This window comes from Mastomys coucha, unplaced genomic scaffold (assembly GCF_008632895.1).
Source record: "Mastomys coucha isolate ucsf_1 unplaced genomic scaffold, UCSF_Mcou_1 pScaffold14, whole genome shotgun sequence".
NCBI lineage: Eukaryota > Metazoa > Chordata > Mammalia > Rodentia > Muridae > Mastomys > Mastomys coucha.
The window spans coordinates 88,441,975-88,460,037 of record NW_022196896.1 but is presented as its reverse complement, the minus strand read 5'-3'; the positions used below and the strand labels follow the sequence as shown (position 1 = coordinate 88,460,037).

The 18,063-nt window shown below is 38.4% G+C and overlaps 1 protein-coding gene across 3 annotated transcripts in view; it reads right to left on the bottom strand.

The window, feature by feature from the left end:
- The window catches only part of Pard3b (par-3 family cell polarity regulator beta), a 997,480-nt gene that overhangs the window by 391,825 nt on the left and 587,592 nt on the right, over nt 1-18,063 (bottom strand). For all 3 annotated transcript variants that reach the window (XM_031367697.1, XM_031367695.1, XM_031367696.1), the window contains exons 14-15: nt 15,830-15,929; nt 6,912-7,027 (exon numbers count right to left, since the gene is read on the bottom strand). In XM_031367697.1, the coding sequence (XP_031223557.1) occupies nt 6,912-7,027; nt 15,830-15,929 (216 nt within the window). The remainder of the gene's footprint in view (nt 1-6,911; nt 7,028-15,829; nt 15,930-18,063) is intronic.

Sequence of the window (18,063 nt, the reverse complement as noted above, 5' to 3'; positions counted from 1 at the left end):
CATTGGGTAGATACTTTACTTTCTTTTTGTTATTTGAATGTGTCGTGGTTTGAATAGGAATGGTTCCCACTGACTCCTGTATTTAAATGCATGGCGTATAGGAAATGGCAATATTAGGATGCTCAAGCTATGCCCAGTGTGGTACATAGTCTCCTTGTGCTGCCTGGGGATCACCAGGTAGAATTCTCAACTCCTCCAGTACCATGACTGCCTGCATGCAGTCATGTTTCCCATCATGATGACTGGACTAAACTTCTAAACTTGTAAGCCAGCCCCGTTAAATAACTAAATGTTTTCTTCTATAAGAGTTGCTGTGGTCACAGTGTCTCTTCACAGTGATGGAAAGCCTAACTGAGTCAGTATGTATAATATGTGAGTGTAGGCATGTTGATGTCACAGTGTGTGTGCAGGGGTCAGAGGATAACTTGCAAGAGATGGTTTTCCCCTTCCAGCATGGTTTTCTAGGATCAAGCTCATGTTACCAGGCTTTCATAGGAAACATTTTGAACTAAACCATCTGGCTAGCCTTAATTCTATTGTCACAACTCTGGGGACTCAGTTTTCATGGAAATTATGTCAGCTCAACAGAATGCCCATTTTCTGGGACAGTCTGTATTGTAAAATTGGTAAGTTTCCATTCCATTCCAGATTCTCTACCTCCAAATTACACATAGCCAGGTTCCATCAGAGTCCCCAAGTATTTAAAAACATATTTATCTCTTCAAAATATATAATTTCTTTCTACTGAAAACTTTCAAAATCCTTTCTTCTGACATTATGAAATGCAGTTATTTAAATGGGTGCCTTGTTCTTGGCTCATGGGAACTTAACTATCTAATGATTACACCTCTTCTTGCTGACCTTTTTTTATTTTTCTTTTATTTTGTTTGTTTTCGACAAATAGGGAGCTCCAAGCACAGAGTCTTAAGGGACTTGCTATTTAACTTCCTTAGGATGATAACGAACATCTAATTGGTATATTTCAGGAATGAATATTCTAATATTATACCTATATCTCATAATATTACTTGATCCATTGATCTCACTCAGAAAACAAACAGAAACATATTCAAGGTCAATATCAAATATAATACTTCCATGACTTGTCCATTTATAAATTCTAACATGGAGAAGAGGCCTAGGTTATTTCATAGATCCTATGCAGGTTGTCAATGGCCACCTCTCTTGATGAATTCTAGTAATCTAGGATAGCCAGTTTTTAATCACGGTCCACTCACAGCACAAGAGCAACAATTCTTTTAACTTCCATTTTCAGGCAGCCCTACATTTTCAGCTGGAGCATCATCCTTCTGTATACTTAAAGACAACTAACACAGGAGCCCAGTGTCTCTGCTCTCCACCAGATATCTGTTAGGAATCCTAAACAATGGGCCATCATCCTCTTTCCTAGATTACAGCAAAAGTTCCTTTGGAAGCCTTCCCTTAACTCCTGGGCATTCTTTCCTGTTAGAGTTTAATATAGCAATAGCCTTCACATCTCCCATTACGTACTGGCTCCTGGGGTTTAAGTAGTATGGCAAATAGTGGGTACTCAGTAAGCATTTGTTCATCAGTGACTTAGTACCTCTGTAATTGCCTAGTTCTGCCTTGATAAGGCACAAATCTAGCTCACCTAGTGTTCTTTCATGATCACTCCCTTGACTAATTGAGAAGGTGAGTAAATACTATCTTTTGGGGTTACCATTAATTTCTATTTACCAACCAGACTTATTTGTTATTTTAACATTAGACTTAGTACTAAAAAAAGTAACAGTTGATTGAGCTTTTACCATCTTCAAAGGAATTATTTATTGGTAATAATAATAAAGATAATCCACAGGATTAATTTTACATTAAAATAAATCAATATATAACATATCAACAAATTAGTATAAAATCAGAATGTATAATTTTATAATTTTTGTATTCAGTCTTCAGGATATTTGTCATATTCTATATACAAAAATGAAATATATCATTACAAAAAAAAACATTAAAAACAAAGTAGAAAAGTGGGATTAATTTACTTATTCCATTCCCATCTTTGATCTCATATGAGAGATGTCAATTTCTGAGAGGAATAATCCAAACCTACAAAAGAATTCTATGCAAAATACTTCTTTAATGTTTGCCTTTATAGGTACAGAAAATCAAGTTGTGTATAGTTTACAACAACTGCGTGTCTACAAACATGCCCTAAATTTAAAAAATAGAAGCTACTAACAAGGAACAAAACTGCTGACTAGTAGACCATCAAAGACAACCCAACAATCCATCCCCAGCCCCAGAGTTTAGACAGTTATGCAAGACACATGCAGTCAGCAAAAAGAGACCAGGAAGTATGTGATATTTCCAACCTTCATTGTCAGAAAACTTCCTACAATTTCATCTGGCTGCCTCGTGCACCACCGTAGCCTCATTTCCTCCCATTGAGCAGAGGCTGGCAGCTGCTCAGGCTTCCTCAGCTGCACTGCCCTTAGCCCTCTCGCCCTGTGTCACAGACACTGTCTGAAGCAGAAGTGGGAGCTCAAATGAAAGTGGGACACACAATTCTTTAAAAAAAAACCTTGTGAGAAACAGCATTTTAAACTTGACTTTGAATGGGGCTATAGATTAGGTCAACAAAGGGGCCAAAATCCTGAAGTGCTGTCCCTTAAATAATTGAGACTAATTCTTAAACACTATTATGGGGTCATAAAACACCAAGCCTGGAAATTAAAGATTTTTATGCCTCATCAAAAAGTCTTTGAATGTAGTCTCCTGGCATCCTGCCAATAAGGGCAGCTCTTGGGGGGGAAACCCTATGCCAAAGGCCAAAAAGGCAGCTGTGTTATTCAGCTTCTGAGGGCTTCCAACTCAACACCCACACAAGCTCAATTATGAACAAATTAAAGGGATCCAGACGGAACATAGTAATTCTGGTAATTTAAATAAATAGAGGAAAGTCTGCAATTAGTAGAGAAAGATTGATTTTCTGGAAAACCCCAAAGTATCTACACAGTTCCTTAAATTGCACCCGAGCCATTGAATAAGTATAGTTACAGCCAATTGCTTAAAAATTAATTTCTTAATCATCATTGATCTGTCTTAAACATGACCACATGCATGCTCCAAAGATATCTACTAAATAGTGAAACAAAAATGTCCTCCCCAAATGTAGACTGGTTCCGTAGAAATTAAGAATGCCAAGTAAAACCGCTGTCGGTTTTTGCATTACGCTTTACAGTGCAGCCATACTGAAACCCTTCTGGAGAAATTCCACATGTAAAACTGCAGTTAACCAAATGAACTTTACAAGTTTAGAGAAAATAGTTATTTAAAAGGAATCAGAGATTAATTGTATACAAGCTACTCAATTAGCTTGCTTTTAGTTTATTAACAAAGAAAAATATATACTGTCACTTTGTATGGATCCTTACGAATCACTTAATAAAATTCAATACCTGTTCTTGATTTAAAGAATAAAGGGACTAGTGAAAAATTTTAGGAAACTAGGACTATAAAGAAGCTATTTTAACCTGATAAAATGCTTCTCTCAGGAATTCATAAATACCATTTATACACACACACACCCCCAACACACATATACAATAAAGGAAACATTCCTATCAAATCTTTAAACTTACTTTGATTATTTGATTCTAATGTTCATGGGAGAGTCAGTGCATTTGAAGAGCCAAAGTAAGTTAACTTTGAAAAGAAAATCTAGCTTTCTACTTAAAAAGATGAATCAGAAGAAAGATATTCTATGGAAGTAACTAAAATTCAGAGTACTAGCAGCATGTACAGGCAGATTTATATGTCAATAAACCAGCATGTCTGTAAACCCACCCATGTACAAATGTAAAAGAGTCTAGTAGCTAATGAGACTGCATTCCAAATTAATAGTAAAGGTTAAATAATATATTGTTTTTAATTTTTTTAGAAATATTCATATACTATGAATAAAAATATATTATTAATTGTTTTAACAAAAGCCACCTGAAGAAAATAAATGAGATAAATAGGACACCAAAATCCAGAACCAAACCAAACCAAAGGAAGACAAAATGGGGTTATATGGTGATGAATCTAAACTGTTTGTACCTTTATTTCTGTGGGCATATGTGTTGCAGGAAGGATGGCTGGGCACATCTCTGAAGGAGCCAGAGGCTGACCACAGAGGCAGTTTTAATCACTTTCCACCTTAGATTTGAGATGGGGTCTCTCACTGTACCTAGATGTCTCTTATTGGCTGGACTGGCTGTCCTGCAAGCTCCTAGAGGCCTTCCTGTGTGCCTTCCCAATTCCGACATTACAAAGCATATTCACTTTTCTGCTGTTTTTAAGGTGGATACTAGAGCTCTAGGCGCAGGTCCTCATGGTTTTACAGTACACGCTTTACTGACTGAGTATTTGCATCAGTCCCATCAAAGCATGCTTTACTGTAAATGACACCAAGATCAAAGGGAAAACACAAGTAACAATTTACAACACTACAATACAATTCTAAAAAGAATATAAAGGAACAAACGGCATACTGGCAAAGGACAAATAAGTGAATTCAAATAAGAAGATATAAATGGGCCAAAAGAAAGATACATAAAATAAAACCTTCAGTCAAGTTCAAGTTCCATTTAAATGGGGAAGAGAAAAGCAAAGTGTAGATCAAGAGAGTGGTTCATTCAGTACTATGCAATGATTCCACTGCACTAGTGGCATGATTATGTGCATGATGGCTGAGCAAAGTCCACAGCGTGGCAGGCAGGGACATTTGTATGCAAGCCCTGAGTGGGTCTGGTGACTAGGGGAAGGGAGTAGGTATGTGGAGGCTGAAGTTTTCATAAGACTTTGCCTGTCTTTGGAAAGAATATAAGGAAAAAAATAGTAAATAAGTAAAAATAAGTAACTGGCATCTTGCCTTTAATAATTCATCTCATCATCTGAAAAGGATTCAATATAGAAGTTAAGGTTATGGTTTGACTCAGTACCAAGCATGACACGGAGATGGCGCCTATAGATTTCTATAGATGTTTAAAAAGACAGTGTTGGCTACACAATCCCAGGTGCCTTAAATCAACCTCCTCTTGCCTCATCCAACCAAGTGGCTGGAGTTATACGTGTCTTAGGCATCTACATCACACTTAGGTCATGGAAAGTTTTTGACAGAGAACTAGCCAGTCTAAAGTCATCACTCAATAAATAAATATGAACATTTATCCTTTCATGTTATTTTATTTTTAGCCATATGAAGCTGATGCTTTTTCCAGGTTAAGAAAATATTATGTGAGTATTCTGTCTTAATATTGTAGAATTTTTTAAAATGGGAATTAAATCCAGGGCCCTGAGTGTGCCAGGGAAGTACTGTACCAACTGAACCACATTTCCAGCTCTAGGGTTTATTATTAGTTTTTAACTTTTGAAGTTGTATTTTATCCTGCTGAAAGCATTAGTCCCCTAAACATCATCATTATCAACTTTTTAAACCAAATATACACATATATGTGATATACATACATGCATGTATATATATATGCATATACACATACATATGAACATATATATATATACATACATACAATCTAGAGTTCTCTGGTACTTTACACTACAAACAACACTCAACTTCTGTAATCAAAGCGGAGACACTTCCAAACGCTCAGCACTTTTGGACATGACTGGGGTTTAATAATTATGTAGACTCCATAATATTTTTTCTCTCTGAAAATTGATGATATACTAATTTTATCCCTGGCATAGATTTCAGAATTATAATGCTAGCTACCCTTTTTTTAATTAAATGAGAAAAACAGCAATATATTTTCCTCCCCAAATTTAAGAGCCATTTTTATCCATTCATCTTATTAATAGAGAAACTGGCAAGACACAACAGGAAATGTTTATCAAGCACTTCAAGAATATGAATTGCTCCTTAAATTATTAGTAATCACAGATGTCACTGTCACATTAGCCCTTTGGTTTGTCACAGGTTTGCTCTTGAGCAAATCCCCTTCTGACCAATGCTTATGACAGCCTCCTCATTGAGCTTTTCTGTCTGTCTCACACTATAGGCGATTAGAGCAAATGCTTCCCAACGATTTAGTTAATTTATAGAAAATGAAATCAATTTCCCTTGTTTCAATGTGATTGAACATTTTCCTGAGCTCCTGTAAATGGGCAACAGATAAGCCCTATTTATCAGACCATTGGGTAGAGCTTGAGGTTTTGATGATCTTGTTTCCTTGTTAATGTTAATGAGATATGTAATACGCCTCAAAGAAAAAAAAACACTTGCAGAGCTTGTCCCCTGAACATTCAAGATACAATGGATATTTTGCTCTGAGTGTATGCTAAACTCTGTAAGTTCTCAGAGGGTGGGAGCAATGCTCTTCATCATCTGAAAAGGCTTACAGCCTCATGCCCAGGTCTACACTGTTGCCAGAGTCCTTGAAGCCAACAAATCCTAAGATGTTTAGTCAATGCAACAGTTCTAAGGCACTGCTCCCCTCTCTAATGTCTTAGAATTTGGGGATATTTAGTTGAAAAAAACCAATGGGGAGTACCATTTGATCCAATTTTCTTACCAGGCCAAACAACAGCTATGCTCACCGGGCATGATATATGCAAACTGGAACCAATACACAGATGCAAAAGCAGGGGGGCTGAAGATTTTTTTGTGCCACTCAAGTTTTCCAGGATTAGTTGTTTTTTTTTTCCTCCCTGATCAACAGAGGGAGGAATTATGCAGAATGCTACATAAAACTTAGCTTCTCTCTTTCCTGTTCAAGCAGGTTATTCACAATTACATGTGTGAGAGGGAATAGAAAGATAGGGTGAACGGCTTCTGAAGTTGAAGAGACAAAAACTGGACCACTTTTGAAAGTCAGATGGGTGGGGACTGGACAGCTGACCTGACGCACCTCCCCATTACTTACCGAGGTCCATGCTCTTGGAGGCTTTCAGGTTAATTGATTCGGGCTGCCTGGCTGGTGTCACAAGTCTGAAGTTGACATGTTGATCTGGAAAGTATCCTGTGGAATCCACTCCAGAGCTGTGGAAAGAGGGTATGTGTTATATTTGAGTTTAGACCCCCTTAGGGAGGGAGGAAGATTATGAATGGATATGGATACACAGTTCTCACACTGCGTATCTTCATTCTTCTTCAGCCTACACCCATGTGTTTTTTTAAAATTATCTTTAATCGTTTTTTATAGTCCAGTCATTATCCCCCTCCTATTCTGTCCTTCTTTAGTTCCTCATCCCTTTTCTCCCACCCCTCCTCCCCTGTCTCCAAGAAGACACCCTTACCCCCACATCCCCTGACACGCTGCCAGGCCTCCCTACTGGGGCTTCAAGTCTCTCAAGGGTGTTAAGGTACATCTTTTCTCACTGAGGCCAGACCAGCCATTCCCTGCTGTATATGTGTAAAGGCCTCAGACCAGCTAGTGTATGCTGCCTGGTTAGTGGCTCAGTGTCTGAATGATCTTGGGGGTCCAGGTTAATTGACACTGCTGGTCTCCCTATGGGGTTTTGCTCTCCTCCTCAACTTCCTCTAGCCTTTCCCTAATTCAAGCACAGGGGTCCCCAACCTCAGACCATTGGTTGGGTGTAAGCATCTGTGCAGCCATATATTTTAAACCTATTCTTGGTCCTCAGACTTTCTTTATGGAATGCAACAGTTCTGGGCTATGTATTGTTACATTGCAGTATTTAACTATTATGTTTGGATTAATAGCATCTTTTGTTTTTCCAGTGGTTTCTGCTAATTGGGATTCTGCTGCACCATATACAACTTCAGGTGGGTGAGGAGTACTCAGCAATTCCCAACACTTCAAAGGATGTTGCTAGATACTAGCCCAGCCCAAAGTGGCCTCAGAGATTCCTAGGGGATAAGTGGGCCCTTTTAAAGAGCAGTGAAAGGGATGTCTCCATAAAGAATCCCGTCTTGAATGACTGATGGCTGCAGGAGTCTGAGTTGTACCTTTTTTCGGTGATCTTCAAAGAGTAATGTTAATGCAAGTAGACTCTGTCCATCAATAACACCAAAAGAAAGCCACAGGAATAGCACAGTTGACAATTTAGACACAAATACATTAAATGCCCTTTATGGATTTCTTAGTACTTGGGGTCAATCTAAAGAATGTTGCTTCTACTGAATACTCTATTTTGTTTGGGGATTCAGTACAAAGGACTATATAAAGAAATTTCAGATAATAGCTCACTTTTGTTTAGAAAGAAGTAAGTACACACTTTCCATAAATTAAGTTGCAACTGCTTTCTCCTTTGTGCTTCAGGTTTGCTAACGTGTATATGAGCAGCGAATCTCAGCATGATTTCTGTCCTAAATTCAGACTGGGTGACAAATCTGAAACCTTAGACCATCTGAAAGGGTTTAGGTTGAGCTTTAGAGAGTCTGGCATTTTAAACAACAAACAGCAACAACCACCTTAATCTTGAATGAGGAGGCCTCTAAAATGCAGAGAACAATCCCAACATTTAAACTAAATACAGTAGACAAGTTTAATTTTTTAAAAAAACTTATCACTGATATTTAATATTCCCTGTCATTACTGTGAAATAGTAATCCTTATGAACAAATAAATGAGCCTACACTATTATAACCCAGTGGGTAGAAATAGAACATCTCCTGAGAGGTACCACAGTACATTATGCAAAAGTTTACATCCTGATTGCTACTTGCTAGATGTGTGACTCAGGCAAGTCATTGTACCACAATGTCCTTTTACATAAAAGGAGTATCATTGTATTGTCCACCTTTAGGCTTCCTTCTCTTCATTTATAAAATGTACAGTAAGAGAACCACTCTGTAAGGCCATTGGAAAAGTTTAAACACATTCAGATATGCAAAATAGTGAGAATAGTGCCTACCACAGAGTAAGAACTCAATGTTTGTCATATTTTAATATTAGTAAGCTCCATTTCTGTGAGCCAGGGTGCTTATAGAATCCTGAGGGCTCAGGATTCTCTCCAATGCAAACAGTATACTCATTTCCATGAAAACTATGTAGAAAATTTGAGTTGGTATGTGGGTAGATTGTCAATGGAGAAAGCCTTCAAATGCTATAGGCATGTCACCCAGTGATCCAGAGAATGCCAATTGTGCCTAAGAATTCATGACTCAGTGTTATTGATGCCAGTATGATCAAACACAAATATTCCAATTTCTCCTTGTAATTTTACAGAATTCAGAGATGCCACTGAGATCAAGAGCTACCTTGTGCTTTGGTGCTGTGGTAGCATGTGTCTTTACATGCGTTATTCTTCTTTTATTTGCATGTAAGATTTTATGGTTTGATCTTGTGTGATGATGCAGGTTTAATGTCAGCAGGACACATGATCTTCACAAATTCAAAGATGAGGCAGAAGGAATCAAGGGTCATTCATCTCTTAGATAAGAGTCTGGGGCTCAAAGAAGGGGTCCTGGGTCACACAGCTGCTCAAGAACAAAACCTGGGCCCAAGTTACAAACTTGAATTAAAATACTGGTTTGAATGCATAAATATTAAAGTCTTTTCCTTCTAAGTTGAAGATATGATCAGTTTCCTAAGGAATTTGCATCTTAGGTTTTTGCTCTTGCTTCAACAGAGTGTAGGTTGTGGTGAAAGAAAAGAAAGCCAAGTGGCAGATCAAAGATGATGTTTTTTATTTTAATGACAGCCTTCAGGGAAGACGTTTATGGCCAATATGAATATTCTTCTTCAAAACAAAGATTTCATTGCATTTAAAGAACTCTGCTAAAAATGGACTATGGGAATCTACCCTACTGAAGAGTGTATTGGTTAATCCAATTCAGGCTCTTAGATTATCTTTTCAGTGATGGGCATGCCAAGAATAAGAGCTCAAAGCTTCTAAACTTTTGGAAAATAATCATTATTACCTATCACTCTTCTACAAATAGTGTGGGGGTGACATATGATTGAGTATCAAGTTATGATCTGTTCAAACAAAACAAATCTATTTTTATAAAAATATTAGGATATAATTGAGGAAAATAAGATAAATGAAAGCTGTACTGTACATATGAATGTTGCAAATCATTTACCTGTATATACATATGTCTGATTACATCCATTAATTTGAAGTTATATACATCTGTTACCATTATTTCAAATGTGTCCAAATGCACAGTTTGAAAATATTCATTAGAAGGATCCCTACTGCCATCTTACAAACTGGAAATGCAAAAGAAAGCTGAAGTCAGACCTGCAGATATTTAAGGCAAGACATGAGGGTAATGCAAGACACGATGGGGTTAGAGCCGACGTCAGCAGCTAGCACACTGAAGTAATGAGTGTAGTACTGAATCAGTTAATGCGAAAATATTTTAGCCATGTAAGTTAGATGGGTTGAATTGTTTGTAATTTTATGTTACACACTGAAAGCATTTGGAGTCAGGGTGCCACAATGATTAAGTATAAAATATGACATATTTTAATTTTGACGGAAGTTAGCATGTGCTCATGGCTGAGTGGGCTGCAGTCGGAGGCCGTGGGAAGCTGCAAGCTGACAGCAGGCCAAAGACATGGCCTAGATAAAGGCTTTGTTTTCAGCATGAACAACCAGGGAATCTCTCAGATAGAAATGATACTCTTGTCAAATTATGCTGCATAATGAATAAATAAGGGCAGCAAGAAACACATGCCGCTGTCCTGAAAATGGTAACACAGCAGGACTATGAAAGACATAGGAGTCAGGAGTGGATACTCAAGGAGAACTCTCCAGAAGTAAAAGACAAGGAAGAAGACTTTTAAGATTGGCCAAGAAAATTGTTTGCAGCAAGGGAGCTATGTATGTCTTGTGTATGTATTAGGGGATATGGCTGAGAAAATATGAATAATGAAGGAATAACCAAATGTTGCCTAAATTGGTAACACCATTATCTTAGTGTTTCTATTGCTGTGATAAAGCACATGACCAAACATAACTTGGGGAAGGGAGAAAGGGTTTACTGCATTTTATAGTATATAGTCTATCATCCAAGGAACTAGTACAGAGACAAGGGAGAAGTGCTGCTTTCTGACCTGCTCCTGTGGCTTCAGTCTGATTTCTTACAGCACCTAGGACCATCTGCCCAGGGGCAGCCCCATCTACAGTTATCTATGCCCTCCCATATCAAGAAAATGCCTCCACAGACTTGCCTACAGGCCAGTCTTATGGTGGTGTCTTCTGAGGTGCCAGTCTCTCCTTCTAAATAACTCTAGCTTATGTCAGTTGACAAAAGCTAGCCAGCACAGATACTCAACATATTCTGTTATTATTTGGCTTTAATCACTCATTGAGACTTCACAGCAAAACCCACATTTCCCATATATTTTGTTTTTATACATACAGATTTTAAACTTCTCTCTTATGCAGTATCATTGATATAACACAAATAAGTTCTGATTTCATGTCGTTTTAAAGAATAGGCATTAAATTTTATCAAGTCTACTTTCCCTTCTATATACAAGAAAGCTTTTCTTGTATAAAGGAAGACTTGACCTCTGAAAGCACACATTTCCCTCGTGGAGAGCTTTTCCATGTTTGATTTGAAAGGTGTTGGGGGCAGGGGGCAGCCTTCCTTGCTCAACTTCTCTGGCTCCCTTCCAGTCCTTCCTCACACATCCAAATCCCACTGCTGCTGATCACCTAGGCAACACAACAGCTTGCAGGATGGTACAGGTCACAGGTTCCCAGGAGGGGGGAGAGAGTTGCAAAGCATTAAGACTTGTTTTATCCACCTCAGAAATGTCTTTGTCTTTTCCTACCATATAATTTCTCCTTTTTCTTAGATCCTGCTATCCTTGTGTCTAACAAGTCCCAAGGGCTATAGCTTCATCCACACATGAAATTGCTCAGGGTTTGATACTCATCCCTGGTGTTGGAACATCCAAGGCTTCTCAGCTGCTTTCTAGAGAAGCAAGGTGCACACAGAACATGGCAGAGTAGCTGCCATGGATTCTTCCTCCAGATATCAAAGTTTCGGCTGCCCTGAACACAGTATTCTTCCCTCTCCCACCAAGGCTTTTCTTCTGCTGCTTCTCTGCTTCACGGGCCCCTCGTTTTCCATGAAACCACTCTTTCTCTGATGCAATCTTCCTTCATCCTGCAGAGTTGGGGTTCAGTCTTCTAGGCTCCCAGGGCACTTTCTACTGATCTCTCCATCCTAATTAACTGTGTGTCTAGTCTTCTTAAGAGAAAAATACATTTTTTTCATTAGTTTAAAAAGCTTTTGGTTGTTTTATTAGCCTACAAGGAGTTAGGTTTTCTCATGGTGTTTTTCCAACAAAATTTTTTCATTATTTTTTCTTCTTCTTCACTCCGTCCTCACCACACAGAATTCCCCACTCATGGCCTCTTCCACTTTCCTGTTACACGTGACCTGCGGTGTCTTTCCCTCTTTCAATACCTCCTGCTCTCACTTTAGGTTGCCTCACAAAGTAAATCCCTTATTTACATACATATAAGCATTAAAAGTTATGAATGTGTGACCTTAGAGAAGAATGTAAGATGGTTGCTAAAAGACCTTACCAGGAAAGTACACTCCCTTCCTGGAATGTCCTAGCCATACAAACTTTACATCCGGACCTCAGGGCAGGGCAGGGCAGGTGCAGATAAGGACCAAAAATGTTTCAGTTCCCCTTTCTGGTGATTAAGATCATACCTTGCCTGAGGCCACAAATGCCAAGAAAGGGCAGTGTGGTCCTCAAATGGGTGTAAACCAATTCATGCTGCTACCAATGTCTACCTCAATAACTTTATAAAAACTGTGTGCTTGGAATGTTGGGGGTCACCTCTGCCCTGATTGCAGGACGGCCCCAGCACACTGGATCTCATGCTTGTTGCATCGATCTCCATCTCTGTGTTTCTGTTAATGGGACATCCTGGACATAAGGCTCTTTGGGTCTACACGATCTGATTATGAAAGAGAGCATGGGAGTTTTGTTTTTCTGGTTTGGATCACTTCCCTTAGTGTACTTTCTGTTCAAGCTGAAATCCTGCAAGTTTCCCAACTTTGTATTCTGAATAACTGAGTGAAATGCATATATTCATAGATATAACATTTCATTATTTATTTTCTTGTAGATGGGCATCCAGGTTGGTTTCATTCCATTGCTATTATTAATAGTATAGCAATATACATGGATTTACAAGTAGCTCTGTAGTAGAATTGAATTCTTTAGGTATATGATCAGGGCTGGTATACCTGGGTCAAATAATAGTTCAAATTTTATTTTTCTATCTTTGTCTTTGTGGTTCTATAAATAATTTTAATGCATTTTCTTAAGTTTTGAAATTATAAATTAATTATATACTTTCTCCTTTCTCTTTCCTTTCTACAGACACCCACATACCACTTCCCACTCTCCTTCAAATCCATGATCTCATTTTTTTTCACTAATTGGTTTTGCATGCACTTATTCACACATACACACACACACACACACACACACATTCCTACATACACCCTGTTGAGTTCATATAATGTTATTTGTATGTATGTTTGCAGGGCTGACTGGTTGGCACTGCACAACCAATTGATGTGCTCTTCCCTAGGAAAGACCACCTCTTTCAGTCCCAGCTTTCCTTAGTTGCATTTGTGCAGGGTTGGGGGCTTTTGGTCATTGATGTCATCCTCTCCAGCTCATACTGGATGGCCATGTTGGTGAGACTTTATGGATGTAGCTTTTGATATTACTGAGACAAGTCTTGTAGCATGAGTTGCAAGAGACTTGTAAGTGTATCCTTTGGGACTGGGCTCCAGCAACTCTCCATTTGGATTGGTTGTGGCTTTCTTTAGTGGATTCTATCTATGGCGTAGAGAAGTTTTCATAATGAGCTCTTAAATGGTTGTGCTAGTTTGTATTTCCTCAGCAGAGGACGGGGGTTTGTCATGCCCATAGCGCTGCAGTCACTTGCTGTCTTTTGTTTTCTCTTTGATGGGGTGAGAGAGAATCTCAGGTGGCTTTAATTTACATATTCCTGGTTGGGAATGATATTGAACATTTAAGAGTTATTTATTGATTATGTATGCTTCTTCTTGTGAGATGGTCTGTTCACTTCAATAGCCTAAAATGATTTTAGTCCTTATTTTTTTGCAGATCCTCAAATGTTCTCAATATCAATGTGTTTTTCACATCACGGCCTGTCTGGGACAGAGCTGCCTGAGGTCTTCTCCATTTTGCAGGCTGTCTGTTCTCTCTGTAGACAGTTTCCCTTGCTGTTCAGAGACTTAATTCTAAGCATTCCCATTTGTCACCTATTGGGACTATTTTCTGAGCTGCTGCCGTCCGGTTCAGCAGGTGCTTTGCAGTGTCATCACTTCAGGCATGTTTGCTCTGATTTCCTCTAACAGTCTGAGGTTTCAAGCTGCCAAGGCCTTTGGCCTGTTTCAAATTGACTTTTGAAAAGGGAGAGATGCAGATCTAAATTCATTCTCCTTAGATATTCCATTTTTCCTAGCGCCATTTATTGAATAAACTGTTTTCCTTAGTGTATGTTCTCAGTGTTTGTCAAAATTAGGTGGCCATGGATTTGAGGGTTTATTTTGGTGTCCTCCTATCTTTTTGACAGATGTGTTTGCTTTGGTATAAGCACCAACCTGTTTGCTTTGTTTGTTTGTTTGTTTTTACTGCTGTGGCTCTGTAGTTCAAGGTCAGGTGCTGGGATACCTCCAGCCATGTTGCCTTTGCTTAGGTTTTTGCCAATCTGTTTTCTACTGATTTCGTCTTGGTGCCTCGATGGAATTGTGTGGCAACACAGAAGTTGTAAAATAGAGTGAATGAAACCACGAAGAATATTGATTTTTTTGGATGTCATCAAACTCGTTTTGGATTCAGGATCAAGATAGACAATGTAGAGAATGAAGAAAACTAACTACATTCTACATTCTTTTAAAAAAAATCCCCATGAGTGTTGCCTAGTTCACTGTGATCCTCAGTGTTCCTCATGGTAATGTCTTGAGAACAATAACTGATTTCAAAATCTAAAACTCAGAGGTAGTTCAACACAGGCAGGCTTTCCTCTGATAGAGTTGGCTATACTCTTGTGTAGCCTTATTTTTAGCCCATTGTATTAAAAAGCATAATAGAAATGACACCAGCGTTGCTGTAAGAAAAATGAAGAAATTTCACAGGGTTATCATGGGAAACAGAATGGAATAAAATACACAGTTTTTTAACAGCCATAATAAATACAGAAAATAGCAAAGAGACAATTTAATGATTTTTAAAACTCATCAGAAGAACAAAATCTATGAATTCCCCTAGTTAAATAGTATGTATGCTTAGTAAATCTTCCGCTTTTGTGCCTGTGTGAGTCTAAAAGTTATTGATTTTCTAGTTTCTATTACAGAGTGGCTATAATATTGGGTACCCTTTCAATATTTTAGATTATATGGTGCTGCTTTAATTTTTAGGTTCCATTAACTTTCTTGGAGCATCTATTTTTAAAATTCCTTTTGGGTTTGCCAACTACAAAGAAAAGAAAAAAGAAAATCTGAGACTTTAGCTTCTTAGGTTTTACTTTGCACCTTCCTATGTTAGAGGTTTGTGGTTGGTTTGTTTGTTTGTTTGTTTGTTTGTTTGAGTTCTGCCACTCTCGTCTTCAACTTTGTAAGAGAAAACCAGATATTTTCCTAGTGATGTTAATTATATAAGATGAATCTCAAAAAAATCCAGAAAGCCAGTTATGAACAATGTAAGCTCTTGGTCAGAAAAACCTTTCACTGGGGAGGAAAAATGGAGACTATGAGATTTCCATTCTGCAAAGAAATAGAGTTAAAATAAGGTTGCTGAGTTTTCCCAGAAAAACTATAACAGGGAACATTTATGATATACCATTTTATCGATACCTGTGACTGAAATCTTCAAGGCCCCATTCCAGAGCAGGATGTGGTGGTGGGGACGGCGGCACTTCATTCTCGGCCCACCCATCACTGGGAAGCAATAGGTCTATAAAACAAGGAACAAATGAAGCTGTAGTGAACCAGAGGGAGAAGGAGCCAGGGTTACTTGTATTTCAGTCCATCTCTCACACATAAACCACCTTAGAAATCAATAGGCCTTCACCTGGAATGGAAGGAGTCACATGGATGCTTCCTGGCTGAGATAACCTGTGCCTCTTAACGGGTGTCTATGTGGGTGACCTGCTCACTAGCCACTATGGCAAATAAATCTACACATCTCCGGGACTTTTTGTTTTCTGGGAAAGCCCAGGGCTTATCACTATCCCTGATTTGTAAGAGGCTCATAAGACATGCCTTTTATACCTTAATATTTTTGAAAGTGTGGCTCTATAAATAAATACTCTGAATTATAATTTAGACATTTATCAGAGTGGGAGAAAGCACTGAAGAAAATGTCTTGAGACCTGGGATACTGTTCAGTGTTTAGACAAAGCAGGGGGAAAGGATCCACTTTTTCTATCTATGCCATAGGAAGGCCTTGGAAGCAAAGGATGGGAGTCTGAATTTGAGTTTTTCTACTTGACAAAATGTGGCACTCTTCTACCAGCTATTTGGTAGTGGAAAAATGACATGAACCCTGACCACTACTATTACTAACAGGAGTGAGTTCTGATGAAACCCTATGGGTGTTCACTAATCATATTGTTCATTCTGAACATTTTTTTCCTTTAATACAAGGACAAAATTTACTGTGGATTAGAAGAACTGTAGAACATTCTGGTAAAAAGAAAGGTTATTTGCTATTTTATTTGTTTTGTTTTGTTTCTGTTTGTAGTGGGACTTCCTTTTTCTGCACTTGGTTCTTACTGTCCTGTGAATCTGAGACCATTACCCAATTTCTCCAATCCTCAAACTTTAACTAGAGAAAATGAGATTATAAATACCTTTCCTGTGGAAGAACCTTTGCCTAACATGTACAAAATCCTGTCTCCCACATCAAACACCACAAGATAAAAAAAATGACAACATAGAGACCAGGCATGAGGACGGACACACACACACACACACACACACACACACACACACACACACACACACACACCTTTAATCCAAGTACATGAGAAGTAGAAGCAAAAGCCTCTCAAAGAGCTCAAGGCCAGCCTGGTGTATACTGAGAGTCCAGATCAGCCAGAATTGCTTAGAGAAACTCTCTTTCAAAAACAAACACAAAACAAGAACAAAACCAAACAATGACAACAACAACAATCACAAACAATATAAAATGGAATGTATGGCCTGTCATGGAAGAGGAGGTAGATTAAATCAGGCAGCACAGTGACTCCTTCAAATAAAGTGCTACCATTAACACAGAAAATGTTACCATGCTATAAAAGGTAAATCCCACTGTTTATCTAATAATGTGAGATATCTGATATATTATGGGCCTGATTGTCCCCTGAAGGTTAGAAGAGAAAAACTTTACTGTCCTTAAGAGTTGTAGGTTGCAAGAGCACCTACCTGTGTATCTGCTAGGTGGGGTGGCATCTGCATGGTACTCTGAGAGTTTTAGCAGTTGCCCTGAATGAGCTGCACTCTCTCATCAGTAAACTAGATCCTACAGATTGTCATTTCTATGATATATGACTCTTAAAAAGGTTTTATTATGATTTTTTTGTTTTTGCCTTATGATGAGTGTTGGATATCCTAGATATTCTGGAAATGAAATTTTGGATGGTTTTGAACCACTGTGTGGGCTTGAGAATCAAACCTGGGCTCTCTTCAAACCTGACAAGTGATCTTAACTGCTGAATGATCTCTCTAGCCCTGGCACATGGTTCTTACACAATTGTGAAGGCTTATGTAAAACAAAGCCACGTCTTTCCTGAATGGGAGAGAATTCCCTCTTCTTGGATATCTTCAAACTGGATTGTGGCTTTATGTTGTCTTTGCACTTGAACTGAAATATTAGCTCTTCTGCATTTTCAGGCCTAGTGGCTTATGGATGAGAATCATACCATTAGATTTATTAGTTCTAGTCATTAGATTCAGACTAAAACTCTACACATTTCTGCTGGGTCTTAACTTGTTGATTCACCCAGAAGATCTTGTGGTTTGTTAGGCAACTCCTTATTATCTATTTTTCTCTACCTACCTCTATCTATCCATCCATCCATCCATCC